This window comes from Pyrus communis, chromosome 1, assembly GCF_041283825.1.
Source record: "Pyrus communis isolate YQ-2024b chromosome 1, ASM4128382v1, whole genome shotgun sequence".
In the NCBI taxonomy this organism is placed as follows: domain Eukaryota; kingdom Viridiplantae; phylum Streptophyta; class Magnoliopsida; order Rosales; family Rosaceae; genus Pyrus; species Pyrus communis.
The window spans coordinates 1,275,567-1,296,998 of NC_142565.1; the positions used below are offsets into that span (position 1 = coordinate 1,275,567).

The following is a 21,432-nucleotide window of genomic DNA, read 5'->3' on the forward strand; positions in this document are numbered from 1 at the left end:
GACAGAAGTGGTTCTTGAAATTGTCTATCATCAAACATTTTGGTCAGTCTATAAAAAAATCTCCGTTAAATTGAAGAAACCAATAGTCCAAAATGAGGGGTGGATTTGAGAGAATATCCTCAATTTAACCGAGATTTGTCACCGATGATCAAAATGATTAACCGTAGATAATCTCAATAACCACTTCTATTGATTTCAAACCATAAAGACCAAAGTAAATAGTTATATCAATCTTATAGACAATTTTAAATAAAAATCTTAAATTAATTAAGATAATTAAGAGAAAAATCGAGGCAAAACAAATAACAAAAGTGAAGAAAAAAAGACGAAAGTGTGAAAATCATTATCTTCAGAGGACACATAAATTCATGTGATCTGAGAGAAGGACAAAATTGTTCGAGTCTTCAACAAGTATACTTACAGGCCGACATCAAGTTGGGTTCACTTTACTTTGGCATCATGTGTCTCTCATCACCAATTTACTTCTTTACACGTGTTCCTTTCTGACCACGCCACGTCCCCCTGCTTAAGCACAATCACTTACGTCACTGGCCGACATCAAAAACCGTCTCCCCAGTCGCGATCTTGCCACGTCGTACCCTACAAAAACCAAGTTCTGATTTACTAACACGTGGCATCATCCTATTGAAGGTAGAGTTTTATACACTAGTAGAACATGGGGAGTATTTTTTCTTATCACTATTTAGTGTGATGTATGCGCACTAGCCTATTTATTATCGACTGATAAGTTTGAATTTCGAGATTCGTAACATAGATAAGCACAAATCTCAAAATTCAAAATTATTTAATAGTGATAAATATAATGGTAATCAAACACATGATAATGAGCAAAAATATACTCTTAAAATATGTGTGTTAAAAAATTAATAATTTAAAAAATAAAATTTCTCATTATTTTTTTTTAAATACGAACCAGTTTCTCGTGGTTTAGAACTGGGAATCAGTTTCTGAGTTTGGCGCTTTTTCTGGATCGTTCATATCTGATCCCAACAGATGTGCGTGGTTCCTTGTTTGTGTGTGACTTCCTTATTTTTCTTCCTGCTTTTTTCTTCTTTATTCCGTCAAACGTAAATCTCGATTCCTTCCGTCCTATATCGGACTCGGGTCCTCGCTCTCTCTCTCTCTCTCTCTCTCCAGTCTCTGCACTCTCTCCTCTCCTCTCCTCTCCTCTCTTTCTCTCTCTAGAACTCTCAGACTTTGATGGGGTCTCTGAAATTCACTAGCTTGATCCCATGCAAATCGTCGTCTTTAATTCCGATTCCAACTAAATACGCGAATCACGAGGCGATCGGGCAACTGGGTTTTGCTCCTCTGTGGAAAAGGAGGGGAGCAGCTTGTCTGCGGCTGAGAGCGTCGGTTGCAGGTGGAAGTGGCGGCGGCGGGCAGGACGGCGCTTCGGCGGTGGAAGACCAGCAGAAGGACAAAAAGGGTGTTTTTTTGGGCGCCGAGAGAGATGGTTCCGGCGCTGTTATTGGGTTTAACTTGATTCCTCCCAACGGTAAATGTTCAGGCTTGGTTTTGATTATTTATTCATAAATTCTCCTGCTTTTTCATTGTTTTTGGATTGGTTTGGTGGATTATTTGAGAAATTTGAAGTATTTTTAATGATTGATGAGTTTCCCTTTTGTTGAAGTCGAAATTCTGAATTTATTTTTTTAATTGAAAATTTTGAGTAGAAATTTGAATGCTGTTACCAGAAAGATTTTAGTGTGATTACATTTTGTGGCATGCTGATGGAGACACAACCTAACCTCGAAATGATGATAGATGTTTTATTTGATGCATTGGTTGGTAAATATGGAGTAAATGCGGTTTAGATTTTACTTGATGCTTGCCCCATTTCAGTTTCCTAAAAATCATTGCTTTTTTGTCTTGCAAAGCGATATTCTAAACTATGATTTACGGGGAGGGACACTGTCATGGCCAACTATCTAACCCACGTCTCTTCCGAAAATCATTGCGTTTGGTTCGATAAGCGATTTGTGATGTGTCAGAAGTTTGCTATTTTGAGTGTATGGTGGTTCTTGATGGAGTCTTCACTTGTTTGTGAGGCATCCTTGGATTTGGATGTCCACATCAATTTGCATGTGAGGACTCCAGGTCCTTGCATTTCTTGTGGTCTCCACCTCAGATTGTATATTTTCCACTCTGGTCCCCATATCTGGACCTCATAGCATGTGCATTGTTTGGTTTGTGATCGAATGCTGCATTTTCATTGGTTGAATCGAATAATACTGCAATTTTTGAGGAATACTCCCAAACCCCGGCGTGTTGAGATATTTTAAATTTTGTTTGTGAATTAGTTGTGGGGTCCATCTGATATTTTACTGCAGGTGAACTCAATGTCATCAACTCGCCTGAAGATGTAAGTTATGTTAGAGGGGAAAAATCAGTGGAAATAGATGGCAAAGAAACATCCAAAGCAAGTGTAAGGTACAATGTTGTGTTTGTTAGTGCCGAAGCTGCGCCCTATTCGAAGACAGGAGGCTTAGGAGATGTTTGCGGTTCTTTGCCTATTGTTCTAGCAGCACGTGGACACCGTGTTATGGTTGTCTCTCCTAGATATCAAAACGGTACTGCTGCAGACCAGAAATATTCTGGTGCTGTTGATTTGGAAACCCGCGTCAAGGTTTATTGCTTTGGTGGAGAGCAAGAAGTTTCTTTCTACCATGAATATAGGGCAGGTGTTGATTGGGTAAGATGTTGGGGATACTTCTTGTGTTCTAGTTGATCCCTTTTTAAACAGTTTGGCCTTCTGCAGACTGATAGAATTTTTGCCAATGATGACCTATTTTCCTATGTTCATTAGGTATTCGTGGACCATCCGTCTTATCACAGACCTGGAAGTCCATATGGTGATAGTTTGGGTGCATTTGATGACAATCAGGTATAGTTTTGAACTGAAAAGTTGTACGTAATGGATATATCATTTAAGTAGTATCCTGTTTTATTCACGAATAATGATACGTTTTATTCTCATTTGGTTTTACAGTTTCGGTTCACTTTACTTTGCCATGCAGCGTGTGAAGCACCATTAGTGCTTCCATTGGGAGGGTTCACCTATGGGGAGAAAAGCCTGTTCATGGTCAATGACTGGCATGCTGGCCTTGTGCCATTGTAAGTAGTTTCAACTAATTAAATGAATTAGCTATCTATGATTTTGTTTTAAATCTTTCCTATATTGCTCTATCTTTTCGTTTTTTCAGGTAAACATACTGATAGTGGACTTCTGATCATTACATGTCCCTCTGTTTCAGGCTTTTGGCTGCCAAGTATCGTCCATATGGAGTTTATAAGGATGCACGAAGTATTCTTGTAATTCATAACCTTGCACATCAGGTTGATGCTTTTTCTTTCCTTCCTTTTTGTTTGTTTGTTTTATTATCAATCTTTAGTCATATATCCGATCAGCTTTATTAAACGTCGTCTTTTGATATGCAAGGGAGTGGAACCAGGAGTAACATACAAGAATTTAGGGCTACCTGCAGAGTGGTACGGAGCACTGGAATGGGTGTTTCCAACATGGGCAAGGGCCCATGCTCTTGACAAAGGTGAAGCAGTGAACATCCTGAAGGGTGCAATTGTGACATCTGATCGGATTCTGACAGTCAGCAAGGTCAGTTGTATTCCATGTATTGTCTTTGTCGTGTCTCATTTAATGAAGCATCAAACGTTTTTATGGCGATCGTTGATAAGACCTGTTGTCGGATTTTTCGACCTTATTGCATCTTGTTCGTATAATAATGATTGCAAAATGTTTAGGCCACTTGTATGATGAAGATTATAGCGTTTTCAAAACTTTCCAAACAGACATGTGCCTGCATATTTTTCATCATGCTATTCTTCTTATATCTCATGTTTAAATTATGCCTTCAAATTGTAGGGCTACTCCTGGGAAATAACAACCGTTGAAGGTGGATATGGTCTAAATGAACTAATAAGCAGTAGAAAGAGTGTTATTACTGGTACATCTCTTAAACTTCATATTTCATTGTCTAGCTTACCGTGTGCCATGCTCAAGGAGAATAACTCTCAGTTAATGGAATAATACCATCTGACAGGAATCACCAATGGGATCGATGTGGTTGAATGGAACCCATCTACTGATGTACACACTGCTTCCCACTATTCTGCTGATGATCTTTCCGGAAAGGTGGCTAAATCTACCATTTTAAGATGGGGCGTTATGGTGTTATTATACTATAATTCTCTTACCGTTCTTGTGTGCCGGCTGCAGGTTCAGTGCAAGCTTGCTTTGCAGAAGGAGTTAGGTCTTCCCCTTAGGCCGGATTGCCCGTTGGTAAGACTTAAGACGTTAATGTCTACTTATGCTCAGTTTCAGTTACGATTTATACTCCGCTCCTAATATTGATCCGAGTTTGAAATTTATAGATTGGATTCGTTGGACGACTGGACTATCAGAAAGGTATTGACCTGATTCAGTCAGGAATGCCACTACTTATGGAAGATGACGTGCAATTTGTGAGTTTTTCTCTTTTCCATTGATTTTGGTATTGTTATGTTAATTAGCTTGCTCCCAACTTTCGATATTAACGTTTTTAGTTTTTACTGAGAACTTTAGTACCATATACTACGGCTCATAAATGCTCTTTTGTTTCAAGTTTCAACTAAGGGTATGTACATGTTTCAGGTTATGCTGGGATCTGGGGACCCGGTGTGTGAAGATTGGATGAGAGCAGCAGAAGCAACTTACAAAGATAAATTCCGGGGTTGGGTTGGATTTAATGTTCCAGTTTCCCATAGAATAACCGCAGGGTAATTCAAGATTTTGTGTTTCATTGTTTAGGCTTTTACTACATACATGCATCGTATTGACCCTGATCCTGGAATTACCAGCTGTGACATACTCTTGATGCCGTCAAGGTTCGAGCCTTGTGGACTAAATCAATTGTATGCAATGAGATACGGAACTGTACCAGTGGTTCATAGCACAGGAGGACTTAGAGTGAGTTTAAATACTTGAAAAATGAAATCTGGTCCATCACGTTCCTCATGACGTTGCTTCTTTCTCAGATGCTTTCTGTTACTTGTGTTCCAGGATACAGTAGTGAATTTCAATCCATATGCTCAAGGAGGCAAGGGTGACGGGACAGGGTATATTACTCGACTCTATTGCTCAACGCATTTCCTTGATAGTTTCCTGTTACAAAAATTTCATAGAATCAATCTTATAACATCATTGTGGACTACATTGTCAGGTGGACCTTTTCTCCATTAACAAAAGAGAGTATGTTGGCGGTAAGTTTTTTTCTTCTACGTCTCTCACTGTTTGCGTTTTTTAAACCCAAACATCGATTATTACAATGTTCTATATCAAAGAAGTGAGTACGTTGGATGTTCATATAGTCTTGCGGAGTTTATTCAGCCTAAACTTAGTGTTGAGAATCTTTTCCGCCGTACTGACTCACGGTTAATCCATTGCAGGCACTAAAACTTGCTTGTAGGACATTCAGAGAGTACAAGCCTTCCTGGGAGGGATTGATGAAGAGAGGCATGGAGAGAGACTTCACATGGGAAAGTGCCGCAATCAAGTACGAGCAGGTCTTCGGATGGGCCTTTATCGATCCACCCTACGTTAAGTAAACGACTCGAAAACAAAAGAAAGACCGAGAGATGAAGAACAAAGACCAAAAGATTTCGCGCTTCAGTTCTACGTATAGGGTAATCTATTTGTTATCCGTCAGCTGAGAGATCAAACACGCTACAACAGATAAGTTTTTCGTTTCATGTTCGTTGTTTTTCGGTTGTCGACGTGGGAGGTATATACATGCGTAAAACTATTAATTCTGATTCATTTGAGTGCAAATTAATAAGCATCCTGCAGTTTTACTCCCCATTACATATGAAAGCAGTCTCATCCTTTTGAGCCGTGATTAGTAGACATTGGGCTCGTTTGATATTGCTTTTAAAATAACTGAATATACTTTTAGAAAAAAAGAAAAAAAAAAAAATTGGGTTGTAAAAACACTTGAAATGCTGGAATTCACTGGCACTTTTATTGAAGGTTGGTTCTGACAACATTTTCATCAAAAGCGTTTTTAGTCATTTTAAAAGCACTTCTAAATGATGTTATACTTTAATTGGTATAAGAAATGGGATTAGTTATATGCTCTGAATGCTTTCTGCAAATTAAGCAAGTCAACCTAGTCAACCCCTAGGTTGACTTCTCCATCAGAAAGATAGATTATTCAAAGGGAACTTTAACGAAAAGTTTTTGGTACTGTTTATTTTAACGAAAAATCACATGTTAAATTAAAAAGTCAATTATGGTACTATTTACTTTATTCTTTATTTTGTCCTTATCCTTAAAACTCAAAGTTTTTAGGTTATTTTCATTAGTTTTTCTTTATTCAAATACTTAGAGAAAAAGAATAATTATTCATTTAGTTATATTATAAAACTTTTGGTCTCAGTACAAGCATATGTTATCTATCAATTTCAACTTTCAACACCCTATTTTGAAGGAAAATGAACGAAAAGCTCTAAAAATTTTTAGTTTTAAATAAAATGACAAAATAAAGGTGTAAGTGAATGGTACTAGGAATGATTTTTTAGGCTAAAAATCTCCTTGACGTTAAAAGTGAAACTATCAGGAGTGTTTCATTTTTTTTATTTTTTATTTTTATTTTTTATGGGAAACAATTATCCATTTTCTCATTTTTACACTATATTTTATTTTTTTCCAAAAAAAAAAGGATAATTAGTGGCAAGTCATGTTTATCTATCATTTTTGGAGTTGGGAAGACTCACAAAAGCATTTCATCATTTTCTTGACCATAAGTTTGGCTCCAAGTCTTATGCTCCGTATTTGATTCACGTTCAATTTCAATTCAAATGTAAAAAATAAACACAAGTGCCATGGAAATGCAAAGAAAGTGAGAGTTGCATCCTATGTGCTAATCTTCTTCCAGTTACTCTCATTCTCAATATAATCGACAAAATATAATTTTATAAAATACAGTTCGAATAGATGTTCTCTCTAGTAACAATATTTTTCGAATAAACATAGAAATCATTTACCAATGCAATTTTATGCTTCGCCAACTCACAACACAGCCTAGGGGTGGGCAAACGGGTACAGGAACTGCGGGTCGGGGCGGGTAATTAAGGTTCGGGGCGGGTACGGGTCGGTTCTTATTTTGTAAAAACAGAAACGGGGCGGGGTGGGCCTTTGAAATTTTTGGTTGGGGCCAGTTCCTGAAGTATAGGAATCGTAGGTATCCGGATTGGCCCGTTTGTAGTTAGAATGGACAGATGAGATTGAAGATATCATCTATTCATCCAATCTGAATCGTTGGTTTTAGGTTTGCTTGTCCTCCAACCTATCGAATTCAATTGTCACTCTCACTCTATCGATCGAGTCTCTCTTGCTGTCTCCAGTGCGTCATCTCCTTCCCTCCACCACCCCGACAACACGACGGCCCAGGCGACCACCATCTTCTCGATTTGTCACCTCTCTCTCGCCGTCTCGATTTGACATCCCAGGGACCCAGACTTATAGAACCTAGCCACCCCACCACCATCTTCTCAATTTGTCACCTCTCATTCGCCATCTCGAGTGTGTCGTCCCCTCCCCTCATCGAGGAGGACGAGATTCAGATCCTGCAGGTTTACTCCAAGGAGATCAGCAAGCACATGCTCGACATCGTCAAGTCTAGGAACGTCATTGCTTCTGCTGCTCAAAACGGCGCCACGGAGTCCGAGACTATGAGCTCTACGGTGGAATCTACCGTTGCTGCCGCCAGTGAGGATGCTAAGGCTTAGAGTACTGATCTCTCCATGTGCGTTTGGTCACTCTTAGCTTCGTATTAGGGCTTTCATATCGAGATCTGTTCGTATTTATCATGGATTTCTTGTGATGCCTATATACTTAATGACCTGCTAAATATTTAAACTTGTTAATTTCGCTATGCGTTTCAATTTTCTATGGATTATATTATCTGGGTTTCTGTTGTGAGTATTGATCTGCTTTGTTCGGAGATGTTTATGCTCAAGATTTTATAAGGAAGGGGGTGCATTTGGAATTGGAAATTTTTTGAAATCTTTCCTCTTGCATTATCTGGGTTTCCTATTGCATAATTTGCTGCATTGGTGAATCTGTGCAATTTGTGCAAATTCCAGTTTTTTTTTTTTTTTTTTTGTTTTCACCCGTGGATCCAGCCCAAACCGGCCCGGGTAAGGTCCGATTCTTATATAAGAAAATGTAATCCCTGACTCGACCCGACCGGTCTCCTTTGCACCCAGGTCTAACTCGGTTCCTTCAAATTTGGGCCCGATCTGGCCCGTACCGACCCTTAGCACAACCATACGAAGCATACAAGCTTGTGCCCTACAAAATATAAACAATGGATAACATGTGCTTGCATCAACCAGGCCAGCAAGCGTCGATCTGAACTTTCCACATTACATAATATAAAATAGCTTTTCTTTTAACAATATTATTTTATATTATATCATTCAACTAAAATATAATATAATATTTTATTTCTTTATTGAAAAATAATAAAAATATGTACTAGTAACCTTATCACTCAATACTACGGTCTGGTAGTATTCATCTTCACTCGGAAGTGAGAGGTCTCAAGTTCGAATCTAGTAGATGACGAATTTGATACCAAATTAGGCTGTCCACTGTGTGGCTTAGCCAAACTTTCCATCTTCTTAGTGTAAAATTATTGATGTACTAAAAAAATAAAAATAAAAAACCTTCTAATTTGAACTACTTCCTTTTTCTTTCTCATACTATAATGTTTTCTGATGATTGGAAGTGTTTATTTTTTATTTTTTTCATTTTCAAAGAATATCTATGTAAAAAAAATTAATGAATTCAAAATTATTTAGCCATCTAGTGGTTTTTTAATAAATAGACGAACTATGTTTCTTACTTAAATACTCAAATTTTATCATACCAATTAAACAGTTAAATGTTCATGATTTGCATTTGATGATTGTTCTTTCAGAGCTGACTTATAAAAGATGACCTAGAATGCAAAAACCTTTGTATGATATAGTGGTAGATCTATGATTTAAATCTTTGAGGGTCTCGATATTAAATACAAGTTATTTAGATAAAAATAGAGCGCAAAACATGCTAAAAAAGAAAGTTTATTCACTTAGGCATTTCGTCGAACTCTTGGCAGTCTTGTTGTTAGCAGCCAAACCATGTTGTGCACATGTCAACAGATAACAATATATGTCAAAACAATCTGATGAGTCACGAGTGATATAGAGAGAATTTGCTGAGTGTTGTCGATGCAACCTATCGGGATATACCTAGCATATATTACATTAAACATTTAGCCGACACAAAAAGGACCCATACTATATATTTGAAGGGTCCTCAAAGGACCTTCACATATATATTTTCTAGACTTCAAGTCGTCTTGGGACCACCTTGGTCCCTACTTCCATTACGATGTATGAGAAAGACGAGAAAAAAAAAAAAAAAAAAAAAAAGGAGAAGGTTTAAGACCATCTCCAACCTTGAGGATAAAGCTTAAAAATTTAAGCTAGAAAATTTTAAATCGTAACTCAGAAACTGCTTTTTTTCCTCCAACCTTTATGGCTAAAAATTTTAACCTGAGATTATTAAATAATGATTTTAGCTTAATTTTTCTTTTTCAGTAACTTTTTTGAAAATAAAATTTATGTGGATTATTCTAATTTAATTTTTTGAACATTTTAATCTAAAAATATTTAATTTCCGATAAGTAATTAAAAATCATAGAAGTACATAGGTATTTATAAAGTTTTAAGTTAAATTTGATTTACATAATTTTCGTAAATTATTTTAAACGTTATATTTAATTTTGGGCCGTTCAAATCTTTTTTTTTTTTTTTTTTTTACCATTATATTTGATTTCATTTGATCAGAACCATTAGATTATATGTAGAAAACAAAAAGATGTTTGAAATATGACAGTTTGGTGGGTCTAGAATAATTTAAGCCAAACTTAAATTCTAAGGGAAATCTAGCACAGAGATAAATTTTCTTTCCAAAACTTATTTTAGCTCAATGGTTGGAGATGTCTTGGGAGGATTTTAAAGTTTTATACCATGAGTTAGAGTTTGTCTAGGGAAGAGTTGCAAGAATGGTTGCTGCAAATTGAAGGGTACATCCTTAACAAATCCTTCCAGCGAGGGCACTTGGATAAAAAGCAACCGTTATTCCGTTTCTTTTTCCCTTCGCTTCCCACGCATTCCAACGGTTGATTCCTCCCTTCAATCGGAGGAGTCTAAACCCTTGATATTTTACACACAGAGATTTCTGCATTTCCAGGGAGAGAAAGAAACAAAAGAAAATCCAATCCTCCGGGAAATGGTCTAGAGAGAGAAAGTAGCAGAGAAACTCATAAGAAACGTTTCGAAGTTGTGGGGGTTTCGAAAGATTCGATCTTTCCGAATCGAACACCCACGAAACGAATCAGATTTAGCATGCGAATCCTCTCGGACTCGATTCCGAATCGAAATCCCATCTTTCTCTTCATCCATTGAATCTCCGATTGAAAAGCTTGAAATTTTTCGGCTTTGTTGGAAGACAAATCGATGATTTCGAATCCGAATCTGATTTTCTACGCCTGCATTGCCCACAAGGTCACGATTCTCGGCGAGTTTTCGAAAGAGCCGGGTCTCGGAGACTTAGCGCAGCAATGCGTGGAGATAGCCCCTCCTCACCATTCCATGTTCACTCACACCGTAAGAAAAAGAACTTACATTTTCTCAATTCATGACCCTTTTGTGTATTTCGCTATCTACAATGCTGATCTCGATCAATCGGAGGCGCTTTCGTTCTTAAACCGGTTGAAATCGGATTTTGAGGAGGTTACTGGAAGTGGGTCGATCTTGGTTCGGGATAATTTTGCCCCTAGTTGCTTGCAAGTCCAGTTTGATTCGATTATTCAGAAAATAATGGCCTCGGACTTGCCAAATTCACCGGCAGCCAGTCGGAATCTGAGCTTGAGTGCGAGTAAAGGGAAGAACATGGTGCTGACGCCACTGCTTGGGAACAAGCCGAACGAAGGGTTGAAGAAGAAGAAGAAAAGGTTATCTGGAGAGGTTAATGGTGATCTTTGCAAAGATGCGACTGCAATGGAGAAGAAGGTGGATGTGTGCGACGATGCTAATGGCTGCGGGTTTAGGGATTTTTCGTTGCCAACGCAAAAGAGTGATCATTTGCATTCGAGCGACCGCCAAAAGGCCAAGCAAGTTTGGAGGAGGCATGTTTGGGTGGTTTTGATGCTCGACTTGTTCGTTTGCGCCGTGTTGTTTGGGATTTGGTTGTGGGTTTGCAGGGGATTCAAGTGCATTGCCAGTTGAATTTCGGGGGATTTTGGAAGGTTTTGATGTTTCCGTGTTGTATTGTGCTTGACTGCTTGTGCTTCGAAGATGGTTGACAATTCTGTGACATTACAAACAAGCACTCGGGGGGATAAGTTAGCGAAATCAATGCGTTCGCAGGCTCTCCTTCGGTTGTGTACTGGTAACTGTCTCCTTAGCCCTCCCGGTGAGCTTCTTGTACGTATCTTAAGCTACATTTTGTGTTATACAATTAGCGATAAGCGTTTCCAAGTAGTGCATCAAATTGTGTATACTTACAGATCGTTACTATGCAGGCATTGTGTTTGGTTTCCTTCCATTGTTTTCAGTTGATGTTGTAATTTCTCAGATGTCTGGATATTTGGTTTTAACAGTAGAAACTGTTTGTTAGCTTTAATGGAAGTTGTTTCTGTTTCTGGATTTTATTTCCGCTTCCTCCACTGTCGTCTCTTTATTTAATTCTTTACCTAAAAGACCAAGAAGCTAAATCTTTTTTGCTTGATTCCGTTGTATAACGGTCGAATTCGAATATCGGTACAAATGAATCGAAAAAAATCAAATAGAAATTAACAAGTGCTTGTGGGAGAGAAAAATGATGTGTGGACAACATCGCTCAATATTTAAATTTGATTTTCGCTTTTTTATTGCAAATGATTATGAAATTGACCGAAACTCATTATTTTAAAAATCAATCAATGTAATTCCCTAACCCGTCATTCTGTCAACAATTCTATCAGTGTGCTAGGATAACCAAATTTGAATTTGACAATCAAAATGTAGACCGATTATGAGAATATATTTTAAGAAAAACTAATAAAAATGACTGAAAAATTTTGAATTTTAACGATAGAAACAAAATAAAAGATAAAATGAATAATAACATAATTGACTTTTTAGTATGAAAATGTAATTTTTCGTTAAAGTGAACAGTACCAAAAGCTTTTCGTTAAAATTCCCTATATTTTATTCAAATAAATTATCCGGGTGACATCAATATACATAACGTAAATCTAGTCACAAGAAGAACGACACCGAATACAAAACTTTCTAATTTGCAATAAATCAAAATCTTTGAATCCAGCAGGTGCCATTTTATCCACAAGGGGTGAGCTTCTTGTTGCCAGCACCCCGAGGATTATCATCTTTCCAGTCATCCCAAGCCCTCGCCCTGTCTTGAGCGGCATCATCGTCTTCATCTTCCCCCTCCGGTGGTGGTCCTGGTTTCATAGGTTCCTTGTACCATGCAGAATTGGCTTCTTCCATGAGTTTCGCGTTCCTCTCTTGCCACGTATTCATTATCTCCATCTCCTTCAATCCGGCTTCCTCTATGCTCATGGTCGGCAACCTTGCCGCACAGTAGATTTAATTTTGTTTAACACAAAGAAAGATGCAATCACAAACACGAAAACCAGATATTTCCATCATTTGTGCTCGTGATAAATTAGACTTGGCACATCAAAGTAACAGAACATGGAGATTTACCTATGACTGGGCTGGAAAACCTGAGCCGCCATCCTTTCCCTCTCACTTGTTGGGTTTCCACCTATAAGACTTGCTGGTCCAAATATTAGTGGCTGATGTTTGTGTTCATGCATCTCTGAAACCCTGGCTCTGCCTTCTAGAACGTCTTGAGCAAAAGTTGCACAGGTGATAGGCTCTGCCGGTCTACTATACTGCACTCGGGTTGCAGCATCACGATGCCAAGCTTCGGCCCTCTTGGCACGATCATCAAGAACATCTTGATAAAATTCCTTGCCACCATCCTGAAATACATGACAAAAACAAAAGCTTTTAGAACAGAGCTTTTTTTACTAAATAGTATTAAGTTTACTGACAAACCATCTACCACGTAAAGAAATAGGTCTAGTTGCGAGACATGCAGCTTTTTTCTATAACATTTAGCACGCTGCTCCAGAAATTTTTATCTCTCCTAATTATGACTAAAAATTGAAAATTCATGAAAGGATAATGAAACTCAAAGACCGACACTGATAATAACACAATAAAAGTTCTTAAGTTAGAGTGTTAATATTAAATACCTTTGATTGCCTTTCCTTAAAAGCTACAAGCATTTCTTCCTCTTTCTTTAGCATCTCCAACAGATCAAAAGCCTGAACATGATTGCATGGCAAAAAGACATGAGTATGAATTGACGTGAATAAAAACAATTGCCTTAGGAGGATTACTTTAAGCTGTAAACTAACCTTACTAACTGCCAAAGAGATTGTAGTAAACCAAGCCTACAAAAACAAGGGTTCCAATTAGAGTTTTTTTATTTTTTTTCTTTTAACCGATGTAATTAGACTTTAAACTTATGAAAACATTCCGATGTAGAACCAATTAACATTTCAGTAAAGAGGATATGTAACAAGAAATCTACAAACCTCCCGCTCCTCCTCTCCGTCATCATCCAGCACGTCTTCCTCTCCTGCCTCAATAGGAGTTGACAAGGCAGATGCTTTAGTTGAACGCCCTCTTCGCTCTTTCCGCTCCTTAATTTCCAGCAATTTTGATTCTGCAGCTCTCTGCCTTTTAAATCGAGCAATCTGGATACAGATGCAAGTAGCGTAAGTAACAAATAAAAACACCAAGCCTATACTTTCACATTTTCTGCCCCGCAACATGTGAAACAGTTGGCAGCACAACAAAATGCAATAATTAAAGTCATGAGTATCCATGAAATTTGAGCTAGGATTTTCATGCTTTCTAAAAAAAGACGACAGGAAAACTACAGTACCTTTAGAGCCCTTCGATCAACATGTGAAATTGGGCCATCTTTTGCAGATGCTTCTAACTCCTCTTTTGGAACAAGTTCCATTGTCTCGCAAATTGAAATAAACTCCTACAACACGCCGCCATCCTAGTTAGTTTTAACAGAAACATAAATCTCAAACCAACCAATCAACACATATCCTCATACAGAGACGCTGACTAGCAAAACATGCCCGACGTAGTATTGCTGTAACTAATGAAAATGCTTCACCTTTAACTTAGCCTGGGAAGCCTTAAGAATCGATATCCTGTCATCCTGCGCAACCTTTTCGATTAACTCCCCGAGGTAATACGGCACCTGTGATCAAAACCCATCACAAGTGAGCTCATTACATTCAAACCAAAAATCCAAACTTTCCAAACTATTCCATCAGATGATTACTAAATGCCGATTTTTCACAATCATTCAAAGTTTTCGACTATAAAAACAAATACCCAAAAGAATTACCAGAAGATATTTGAGATTGGTGGTGCTGATATCCTCCTTGGTCTCATTGGCCGAGAACAAACCCAGATTGCTTATCATTTCATCGCACTTCTCCAAAGCTCTGCACCCCTTCCTAATCTCCTCCTACCAGTAATCCCCAAATCAATTAAATTAATTACAAAACAAAAACGAAAATTAAAACTTTTTGAAAAAAATGAGCGAGACTATGAAATTATGGTGTAGATAAGTGTACCTGATCGACACCGTCCCCGGAATCCGTCGCCCCCAGGTGGATCTTCCGAGCTCGCTCGAAAAGTGCCGGCAGAGGCATGTCCTCCATGTTCAACTCTCCCATGAAATTTGAAAAGGAGCTTCTTCTGGTGTGGTTTTAGTTTAAGCTTCGAATTGCTAATTTCCAGAAATGTTAGGGCGGTTGAATCGCGAATTTGAAAAAATAGGGTTTCCAGATTTGGGAATCGAATTCTGGAGAAGAAGATGGAAAAATTAAGAAATTTCGGGAAATGAGATGGGAGGTATTTATAGTGAGAGATACGCGCCTCCGGCGTAAGTTAGCGTGGGGCTGAATTGGATGTGGAGCGGTGCACGGGTTGTCTATAGTGGATCTCAAGCCTAGTTCCGGGTCAAACAAAACAAATTTCAACTCATTTGATTCGACAGTTGAAAATTAAAAAATATATAAGAGGTAAAAATAAATGTATGAATAATATCACCCTACAACTTTCTTAGAAAATTGATCACGTAGAGACTCAATATGCATGTCGTTATAAAATGAACATGACATTCATAGAACCATCAAGGTCGTTTTGTAACAAATTATTTTTAATTTTCAATTCATTCTTTTAACAGAAATGTTATTCTTATTATATTTTTGTACCATATTTTCATACCACCTTAGGTGGCATTTGATGTGGACAGTCACATCATTTGAATTAATCAGATTTTTAAATTTAGTTCATTATTTAAGAAACTAATAATTAAGAAAAATTAGTTAATTAAATAATGATTGTGGTACATAGAAATGTGGTATAAAAATATGATATGAATAACATTACTCTTCTTTTAATCATGAGATAGAAAGGGTTCCAGTGCACGTACCTTTTGTTATACATTATCCTATACTAAAACCCAAACTCGGGTGTACTGTTCATGGACAGTAAAATGGCAAAAATGACCTCTGTTTGGTTTTCCGCCAGGCGTTTTTACTCTTGGTTGCACAGTTAAATGACGAAAATGCCCTCCTATGCCACGCGTCTATCATCACCGGTTCTTCTGCTTCGATTTTGTTGGTTCTTTCTTTAGGGTTTTCTTTGGTTGTCCTGCCGTTGATGCCTACTCTTGCCTTGTTTTTTCTACATCTCATACACCATCATTGCTCGACTTTCTATATCTCTCATTTCATCCAGCTATCTTCCCACTGTTTAACACAATAATAAAATGGGTATCAAACGAATCTAACAAAACCCTAAAAACCCTATGGGTATCAAGCGAATCCAACTAAACCCTAAACCTAGTTCCCCTAGTTTGCCTTTGGCTGGTATCAGTCCCTCCAAGGGCAGGTTGATGACCTCTGCCAACGAATGGTAAGCTTCGATTCTTAATCCAGTTAGTGAAAGTTCAGCAAGAATTCGTAACAGTTTCCGACTAAACATCAATACCATCTAGTTGTAGTTCCTTGAAAATTTAGGATCTAAACGGGATCAAAAAGGTCGAAAACTGAAGTGAATATTGAAACTAGCACATCGTTACTAGCTTCACTGGAAAATCCAACCCAAGATTTCTTCTGTACTTGCCGGTGTTGCGGAAGAGCTAGATACGTCTGCAAGCTTCGACATGAACTGCTTCCGATTTCATTAGAACTCTCTTCCAGGAAGTTCAATAGCGCAAATTATTGGAGATCTTGAGGGGAACTTGGCTGGTGATGGGATGATACATTTGAGGAGGTAGTGATGAAAAAACGTAAGGACTTCGATTAAGTCACGTCAACATCTTGTGTTGACTTCTTTGTAGAGAGTGAAAGAAAAAGAAAAAAAAAAAAGTGAGAGAAAAGAGGAGTAGAGAGAATTCTATTCCGAGAGAGAATTCTACTTCATAGACAAACAACATATATAATTTTAATGCAGAAGAAATGCTAAGAATTTAACTTTCTTGTACTATAATTTTGACTGACCAAATATCTCTGCATATCAAGCTTTTGATGGGTAAAAAAGTGATAAACACATAGGATTATTACCACTAAACTATGATTAACTGGCTATTTGTCGTCTAAATTTACTAATTAACCTGACAAAACATTGATCATCCTCCAAACTCCATAGCTTGTCTCCTTCAAGTTCAATCTGGGGACCTTGAAGAGCTTCGTTTCCTTTATTTAAAAAAAAAAAAAACCAAATTGGTTAAATGTCGAATTGTAGGACTAGTTTTGTTGGGTTTTCACGCTACTATAGTACTGTTTGCTACTATTTGTCGCAACAAATTATGGTCATTGTGCTCATTTATTCCGGCATCAGCCGAATCCAATACCTGCTGATCTTTGTCCTGTGAAGCTAACACGTTACAAGAAATCGGTAGTTGTCACAACTAATTAAGTGCTGGCAAGGGATTGCTATTGTAGGAATTTTTTGCTCATATCTAGGTTCTTTCATGGGAAACATGTCGAAATTGTTATTAAACATCCAAGTGCTTTGTCAAAAATCCCTTGAAAGTGCAGGTGATTCTTCAGAAAGCGTTTCTACAACTAATAAAACTATGTTGGTGGTTCAAAAGCGTTTTCAGCCATTTCAAATTCAATCCCAAACAATACCTCATGAAGCTTTGAGATGAACTTGTTAGGGGTTTCAATCCCATGGTTTTTAATGTATGAAAAGTGAAATGCTCACAGCTCTCACTCAGTTATAGAAGTTAGAGAGGCAGCCATTAATGGGTGGGATGGGGCTTCGGGATGTCTCAGTCAGGCCGAATGAATCAACATCTACATGTGTTCCCAATTTGCACTACAATTTTGAATTGGGGTGGTTGTGTTGGGGCTCTGCTGATTAAAAGCTTTGGTCATCAGCTGATCATCAACCTATCTTGTGAAGGAGAAGGTTGCTCTCTTGTCAATGACCTGCATTATTTCTCTCTCTCTCTCTCTCTCTCTCTCTCTGTTGAATTGTATTCCTCATCATTCATCAAAAACAATCTTTTTCATGATGCTTAGTATTTTTCTATTCCAAAATAGTAAACACATGTTGTTTTGTCGTTTAGGGAGCCAATAATTTGAGTTGCTAGGTATAGAAACCTCTGCAAACATGTGGTTTAACATCCTAATGAATAGGGTGTTGGGTTCTACTCATGCGTCATTTTCTAAACTATTGTAATAGTATTGAATTTTTTCCCTTACTCTTAATAAAAGTAAATAAAAAAGACGAAAAATGTAGTTTTTATTTATTTGGTGGGCACATTTATTCGAGCGGTATTCTTATTTAATCTAAATTATAAGGTGAGTGATTCAATTTTAATGCAAATAAGGAATACATTATTTTAGTTAACTTGACTTCGTTTACGTTTGCAAAAGAAAAGATACAATTTAATAAAGTAGAAGTATTAGAAACATGCTTAGACAATTGGAAAAAGAAAAAGGAAATTAAAGACCTAATGCGCAGGTAGTGGCTTGGCTTTTCTTCCCCTCTATCATAAACACACCCTTCAAATTAGCTACAACTATGTATTTAAAAATAAAGTCCAACACTTATTCCATACTAAAAAAAACATCATGTTTAAGTATGACTCTTTACTTGCTGGTACTTCCCTGCTGGGAGAAACTAGAACTACAAAGGAAAACAACTTTTGCACATTCATTTTCTCACCCAGATTGCTCTTTTTAGCCTTTGTATTGAATGTATCAAAGATGAATTGAAGAATAAAAACAAGAAAACGAATGTAGAAGAAGAACACAAGACGAAAGTGCGTAAATCACTACTGCTCAATAATCATAAAACAACACGGTAACAAGTGTTCTTGAAAACTTGTTACTAGAACTTCAGAGCCAGCTAGCAAGTATTATTTACTTTTCTCAACCAATAATAATGCAAAACAAGTGACCTAATAAATATGTATACAAGAACAATAAAAGTCAATTGCAATGCGTCCTTTTTTTGGTCGGAACAAGATGCAATATTTCTGTTATGTTTTTACCCCCATAATATGTCGGCAGGAATGTATAAACGAGCAGATAAATGCAGTGGTGGTCTGAAGAGGCGAAAAATGCTTATGTGAGTCTTTTTGACTGTCGGAAGGGTGGAGTACTGCAATGACAAAACTACAAGATGGTCCTTTTTTTTGAATAAAAATATGCAGTCATTGTGGCAAAAGCCTCATGCAGCTTGATTAACGAGTACGACTTATCAAGCCACATATCTCTCTTAGTTTTGTGTCACTGTCTCACTTATCACGTGACCATACTGATGCAAGTGTTTTTTGTTTTTTTTTTTTTTTGCTACTTAATAATAGTTTTCGGTATTGTTTCTTGTTTTTTTTTTTTTTTTTTTCCTTTTTTGTTTCTCTGCCCCAATATTTTAGAAAATGAAGTTTCAAGGCATGCATTTGTGCCACCTTTGTGTACCTTTTGACTGGCTAAAGCTTGATAAAGAGCTCTCTTCCAAATATTTCAAATTTCACGTCACAAAACTGACTAAAAGGAGAAGGGAGTTCCCACTCAGATTTGTTCAATTTAAAATTTTAGCATGATTTATTAAATTTGATATACGCAAAATTCGAACCTAGAATTTAAGAAAAACATCACTCAACTATGAAATGCAAAATTCGAACCTATTTTGCATCCAAATTCATATACCGACTTACTTGAACCCTATTTACTTTGATGGTCGTTATCCACGTCAATCCAAAACATCAAGATTTTCCAGGGTGGGACCCTAAACCTCACTGACTACGGGGTATTTAGGTCTTTCCCTAAACCTCCCTCCCCCCTCTTCCCCTCTCTCTCTCTCTCTCAATACACACACACATATATATAAACTCGCCCATCCCATCTCTCCACCTTACTAGAAAACGAAGCTCAAAGTTTTCGAGAATCCTCTGTCTCTGTTTATCGAAAACAGATCGTTTTGAGAAAAAATTCTGAGAGAGAATCGATAAGAGGTATCAATATGGTCTCGGAAATAAGCATAACACCGAAGCTGTCGCTGTTCTCGCTTCCTTCCCAGTCGCCGGAGTCGCCGGGGATGCTAACTCCGCCGCTCCAAACCTCCGCCTCGGTTCCATTCCAGTGGGAGGAAGCTCCAGGAAAGCCGAGGAACTGCGGTGGCAGCGCAGAATCCAAACCCAAGTGCGCCAGATCCTTGGAGCTGCCTCCGAGGTTGCTGAGCGAGGCGGCCAAAACTACCAACATGCCCTCCCCGATCACCGTGTTGGACGGGCCTGACGTTGGGCGGACTATGTCTTTTTCGTTCAGAGTTAGGAGCCCTGATGCTTTTGGGATCAGTAAGAGGTTGAGCAAGGAGAGTTGTAGGAGGGGCGCCGGCGGTTTTGGGTCTATGAGGTGGGGGAGTTTTAGGAAGAGCAAGGAGGTTGTTGGCCAGGGTGGCTTTGACTTTTTTCCTCCGGCTAGGGGCGGCGGTGGCGGTGGTGAAACGAAGGTGAATATCACAAGAGTTGGGAGGAGAGCCAGTTTCTTGAATGATTCCAACACAAGGTCACGTATGTGGGTAAGTAACCAAGTATTCGTATGATGAATTTGAGTCAGTTTTCCTAGTGTTGTTAGAAACTAACAAACAATATATTGTTATAATGTTTTTTCCTAGCCTCGATTGCTAGTTGCATATATAATTGAAGTTTTGTGGTCTCTTGATATATTTTTTTTCTTAACAAATGATATTATCTATACTATATATATATTTTTTTAGGACTTATGCATCGTTATCAACAAAAAAAAATTAAATCAATAGGTCAAAATATAACGTATTACCATATAATAATCATCTCTTTGTGGGCAAAATGTTTGATGTCACACTCCTTGATTTTTAATTTCTTCATAAGATTAAAAATGCTTGTCAAATGTTGGAAATTTTTTTCATGTGCTAGAAATACAACCCAAAACACCAAGTATCATAATACAATTGGTTGAAATTTTTTTTTCTAGTTTACAATCAATTAAATTATAACACTTAGTGTTTCACGCCGTGTTTCCGATATAATAAAATATCTCTCCAAATATTAGCATTGTGCGCATTATCTTCCCATTTTCTGCTAAATTAATACTTGTAATGATGATTATTTTAAAATTCGTTACTTTTCTTTATTCGTTTAATCGATTACAAAATAATCACATTTGGTATTATATTGTAATCAGTTACCTAAATGTGATTATTTGTCACTCATAATTGCTAAGCTCACAAAATTTAATTAGTATTTTTGCCTAAAAAAATTAATTAGTATTACTTTTTTTTATAATTGCAGGCAAGCATTTGCGAAAGCTTTAAGCAGGTGGTCCCATGGCGACGCAGGCAAGAAAAAATGAGAAAAATGGCCTCCTAAAGAAAGCCCTTCGCAACCGTTGGATCAACCCGATCCGGCGATCCATTTCCTACTTGTTGAAAAATTTGTGTAAATATATCAGAAAATTGAAAATAGTGAAATTAGTCTAAAATTCATAAGCTTCATTAGTCTTCTATAATTGTCAGTGTACCAACAATTTGCTCACCTTCTCAAAATTTCTGAGCATCTACTCTAATTTTTTTGTTACATTAGTTACTTGACTTTTTCTCGTCATAAATTTCCTTATTTGGGAGATAAACTTCTTTAACGCTTATGTTTGACTAATCATATGATAAGAGAGAGAAAGGGTATACTGTAACAAG

The 21,432-nt window shown here is 37.4% G+C and overlaps 4 protein-coding genes across 4 annotated transcripts; 3 read left to right on the plus strand and 1 right to left on the minus strand.

Annotated features, from left to right (window-relative positions):
• Positions 1 to 695: 695 nt before the first annotated feature.
• On the plus strand, positions 696 to 5,878 carry LOC137720059 (starch synthase 1, chloroplastic/amyloplastic). The gene is made up of 15 exons (XM_068459065.2): positions 696 to 1,519; positions 2,355 to 2,716; positions 2,831 to 2,908; positions 3,014 to 3,138; positions 3,279 to 3,360; positions 3,464 to 3,637; positions 3,905 to 3,986; positions 4,083 to 4,174; positions 4,259 to 4,321; positions 4,414 to 4,503; positions 4,673 to 4,797; positions 4,879 to 4,987; positions 5,081 to 5,136; positions 5,241 to 5,280; positions 5,467 to 5,878. Exons 1-15 carry the CDS (start codon positions 1,222 to 1,224, stop codon positions 5,623 to 5,625), a joined length of 1,935 nt encoding a protein of 644 aa, XP_068315166.2. The 5' UTR covers positions 696 to 1,221; the 3' UTR covers positions 5,626 to 5,878.
• A 3,101-nt stretch (positions 5,879 to 8,979) lies between these two features.
• On the plus strand, positions 8,980 to 11,783 carry LOC137719370 (phytolongin Phyl2.2-like). Its single transcript, XM_068458416.2, has one exon. It carries the CDS (start codon positions 10,588 to 10,590, stop codon positions 11,356 to 11,358), a length of 771 nt encoding a protein of 256 aa, XP_068314517.2. The 5' UTR covers positions 8,980 to 10,587; the 3' UTR covers positions 11,359 to 11,783.
• Positions 11,784 to 12,298: 515 nt separating this feature from the next.
• On the minus strand, positions 12,299 to 15,068 carry LOC137720853 (PP2A regulatory subunit TAP46). Its single transcript, XM_068459964.2, has 9 exons — positions 14,811 to 15,068; positions 14,579 to 14,701; positions 14,342 to 14,428; positions 14,096 to 14,200; positions 13,743 to 13,904; positions 13,563 to 13,598; positions 13,398 to 13,469; positions 12,841 to 13,121; positions 12,299 to 12,703 (listed from the first exon to the last, which is right to left on the minus strand). The coding sequence occupies exons 1-9, from the start codon at positions 14,910 to 14,912 to the stop codon at positions 12,451 to 12,453; spliced, it is 1,221 nt and encodes a 406-aa protein (XP_068316065.2). The 5' UTR covers positions 14,913 to 15,068; the 3' UTR covers positions 12,299 to 12,450.
• A 4,515-nt stretch (positions 15,069 to 19,583) lies between these two features.
• LOC137721059 (uncharacterized protein At4g00950-like) lies at positions 19,584 to 21,285 on the plus strand. The gene is made up of 2 exons (XM_068460182.2): positions 19,584 to 20,280; positions 21,032 to 21,285. Exons 1-2 carry the CDS (start codon positions 19,723 to 19,725, stop codon positions 21,107 to 21,109), a joined length of 636 nt encoding a protein of 211 aa, XP_068316283.2. The 5' UTR covers positions 19,584 to 19,722; the 3' UTR covers positions 21,110 to 21,285.
• Positions 21,286 to 21,432: the final 147 nt, after the last annotated feature.

Excerpts from the sequence above, each read along its gene's own strand:
- LOC137719370 (XM_068458416.2), top strand. The coding sequence starts at position 10,588 with ATGATTTCGAATCCGAATCTGATTTTCTACGCCTGCATTGCCCACAAG.
- LOC137721059 (XM_068460182.2), top strand. The coding sequence starts at position 19,723 with ATGGTCTCGGAAATAAGCATAACACCGAAGCTGTCGCTGTTCTCGCTT. Across the intron at positions 20,281-21,031 it reads ACACAAGGTCACGTATGTGG|GCAAGCATTTGCGAAAGCTT; the intron begins GTAAGTAACCAA and ends TTATAATTGCAG.
- LOC137720059 (XM_068459065.2), top strand. The coding sequence starts at position 1,222 with ATGGGGTCTCTGAAATTCACTAGCTTGATCCCATGCAAATCGTCGTCT. Across the intron at positions 3,139-3,278 it reads CATGCTGGCCTTGTGCCATT|GCTTTTGGCTGCCAAGTATC; the intron begins GTAAGTAGTTTC and ends CCTCTGTTTCAG. Across the intron at positions 4,988-5,080 it reads ATAGCACAGGAGGACTTAGA|GATACAGTAGTGAATTTCAA; the intron begins GTGAGTTTAAAT and ends CTTGTGTTCCAG.
- LOC137720853 (XM_068459964.2), bottom strand. The coding sequence starts at position 14,912 with ATGGGAGAGTTGAACATGGAGGACATGCCTCTGCCGGCACTTTTCGAG. Across the intron at positions 14,201-14,341 it reads CTTCCCAGGCTAAGTTAAAG|GAGTTTATTTCAATTTGCGA; the intron begins GTGAAGCATTTT and ends GGCGTGTTGTAG. Across the intron at positions 13,599-13,742 it reads ACGGAGAGGAGGAGCGGGAG|GCTTGGTTTACTACAATCTC; the intron begins GTTTGTAGATTT and ends TTGTTTTTGTAG.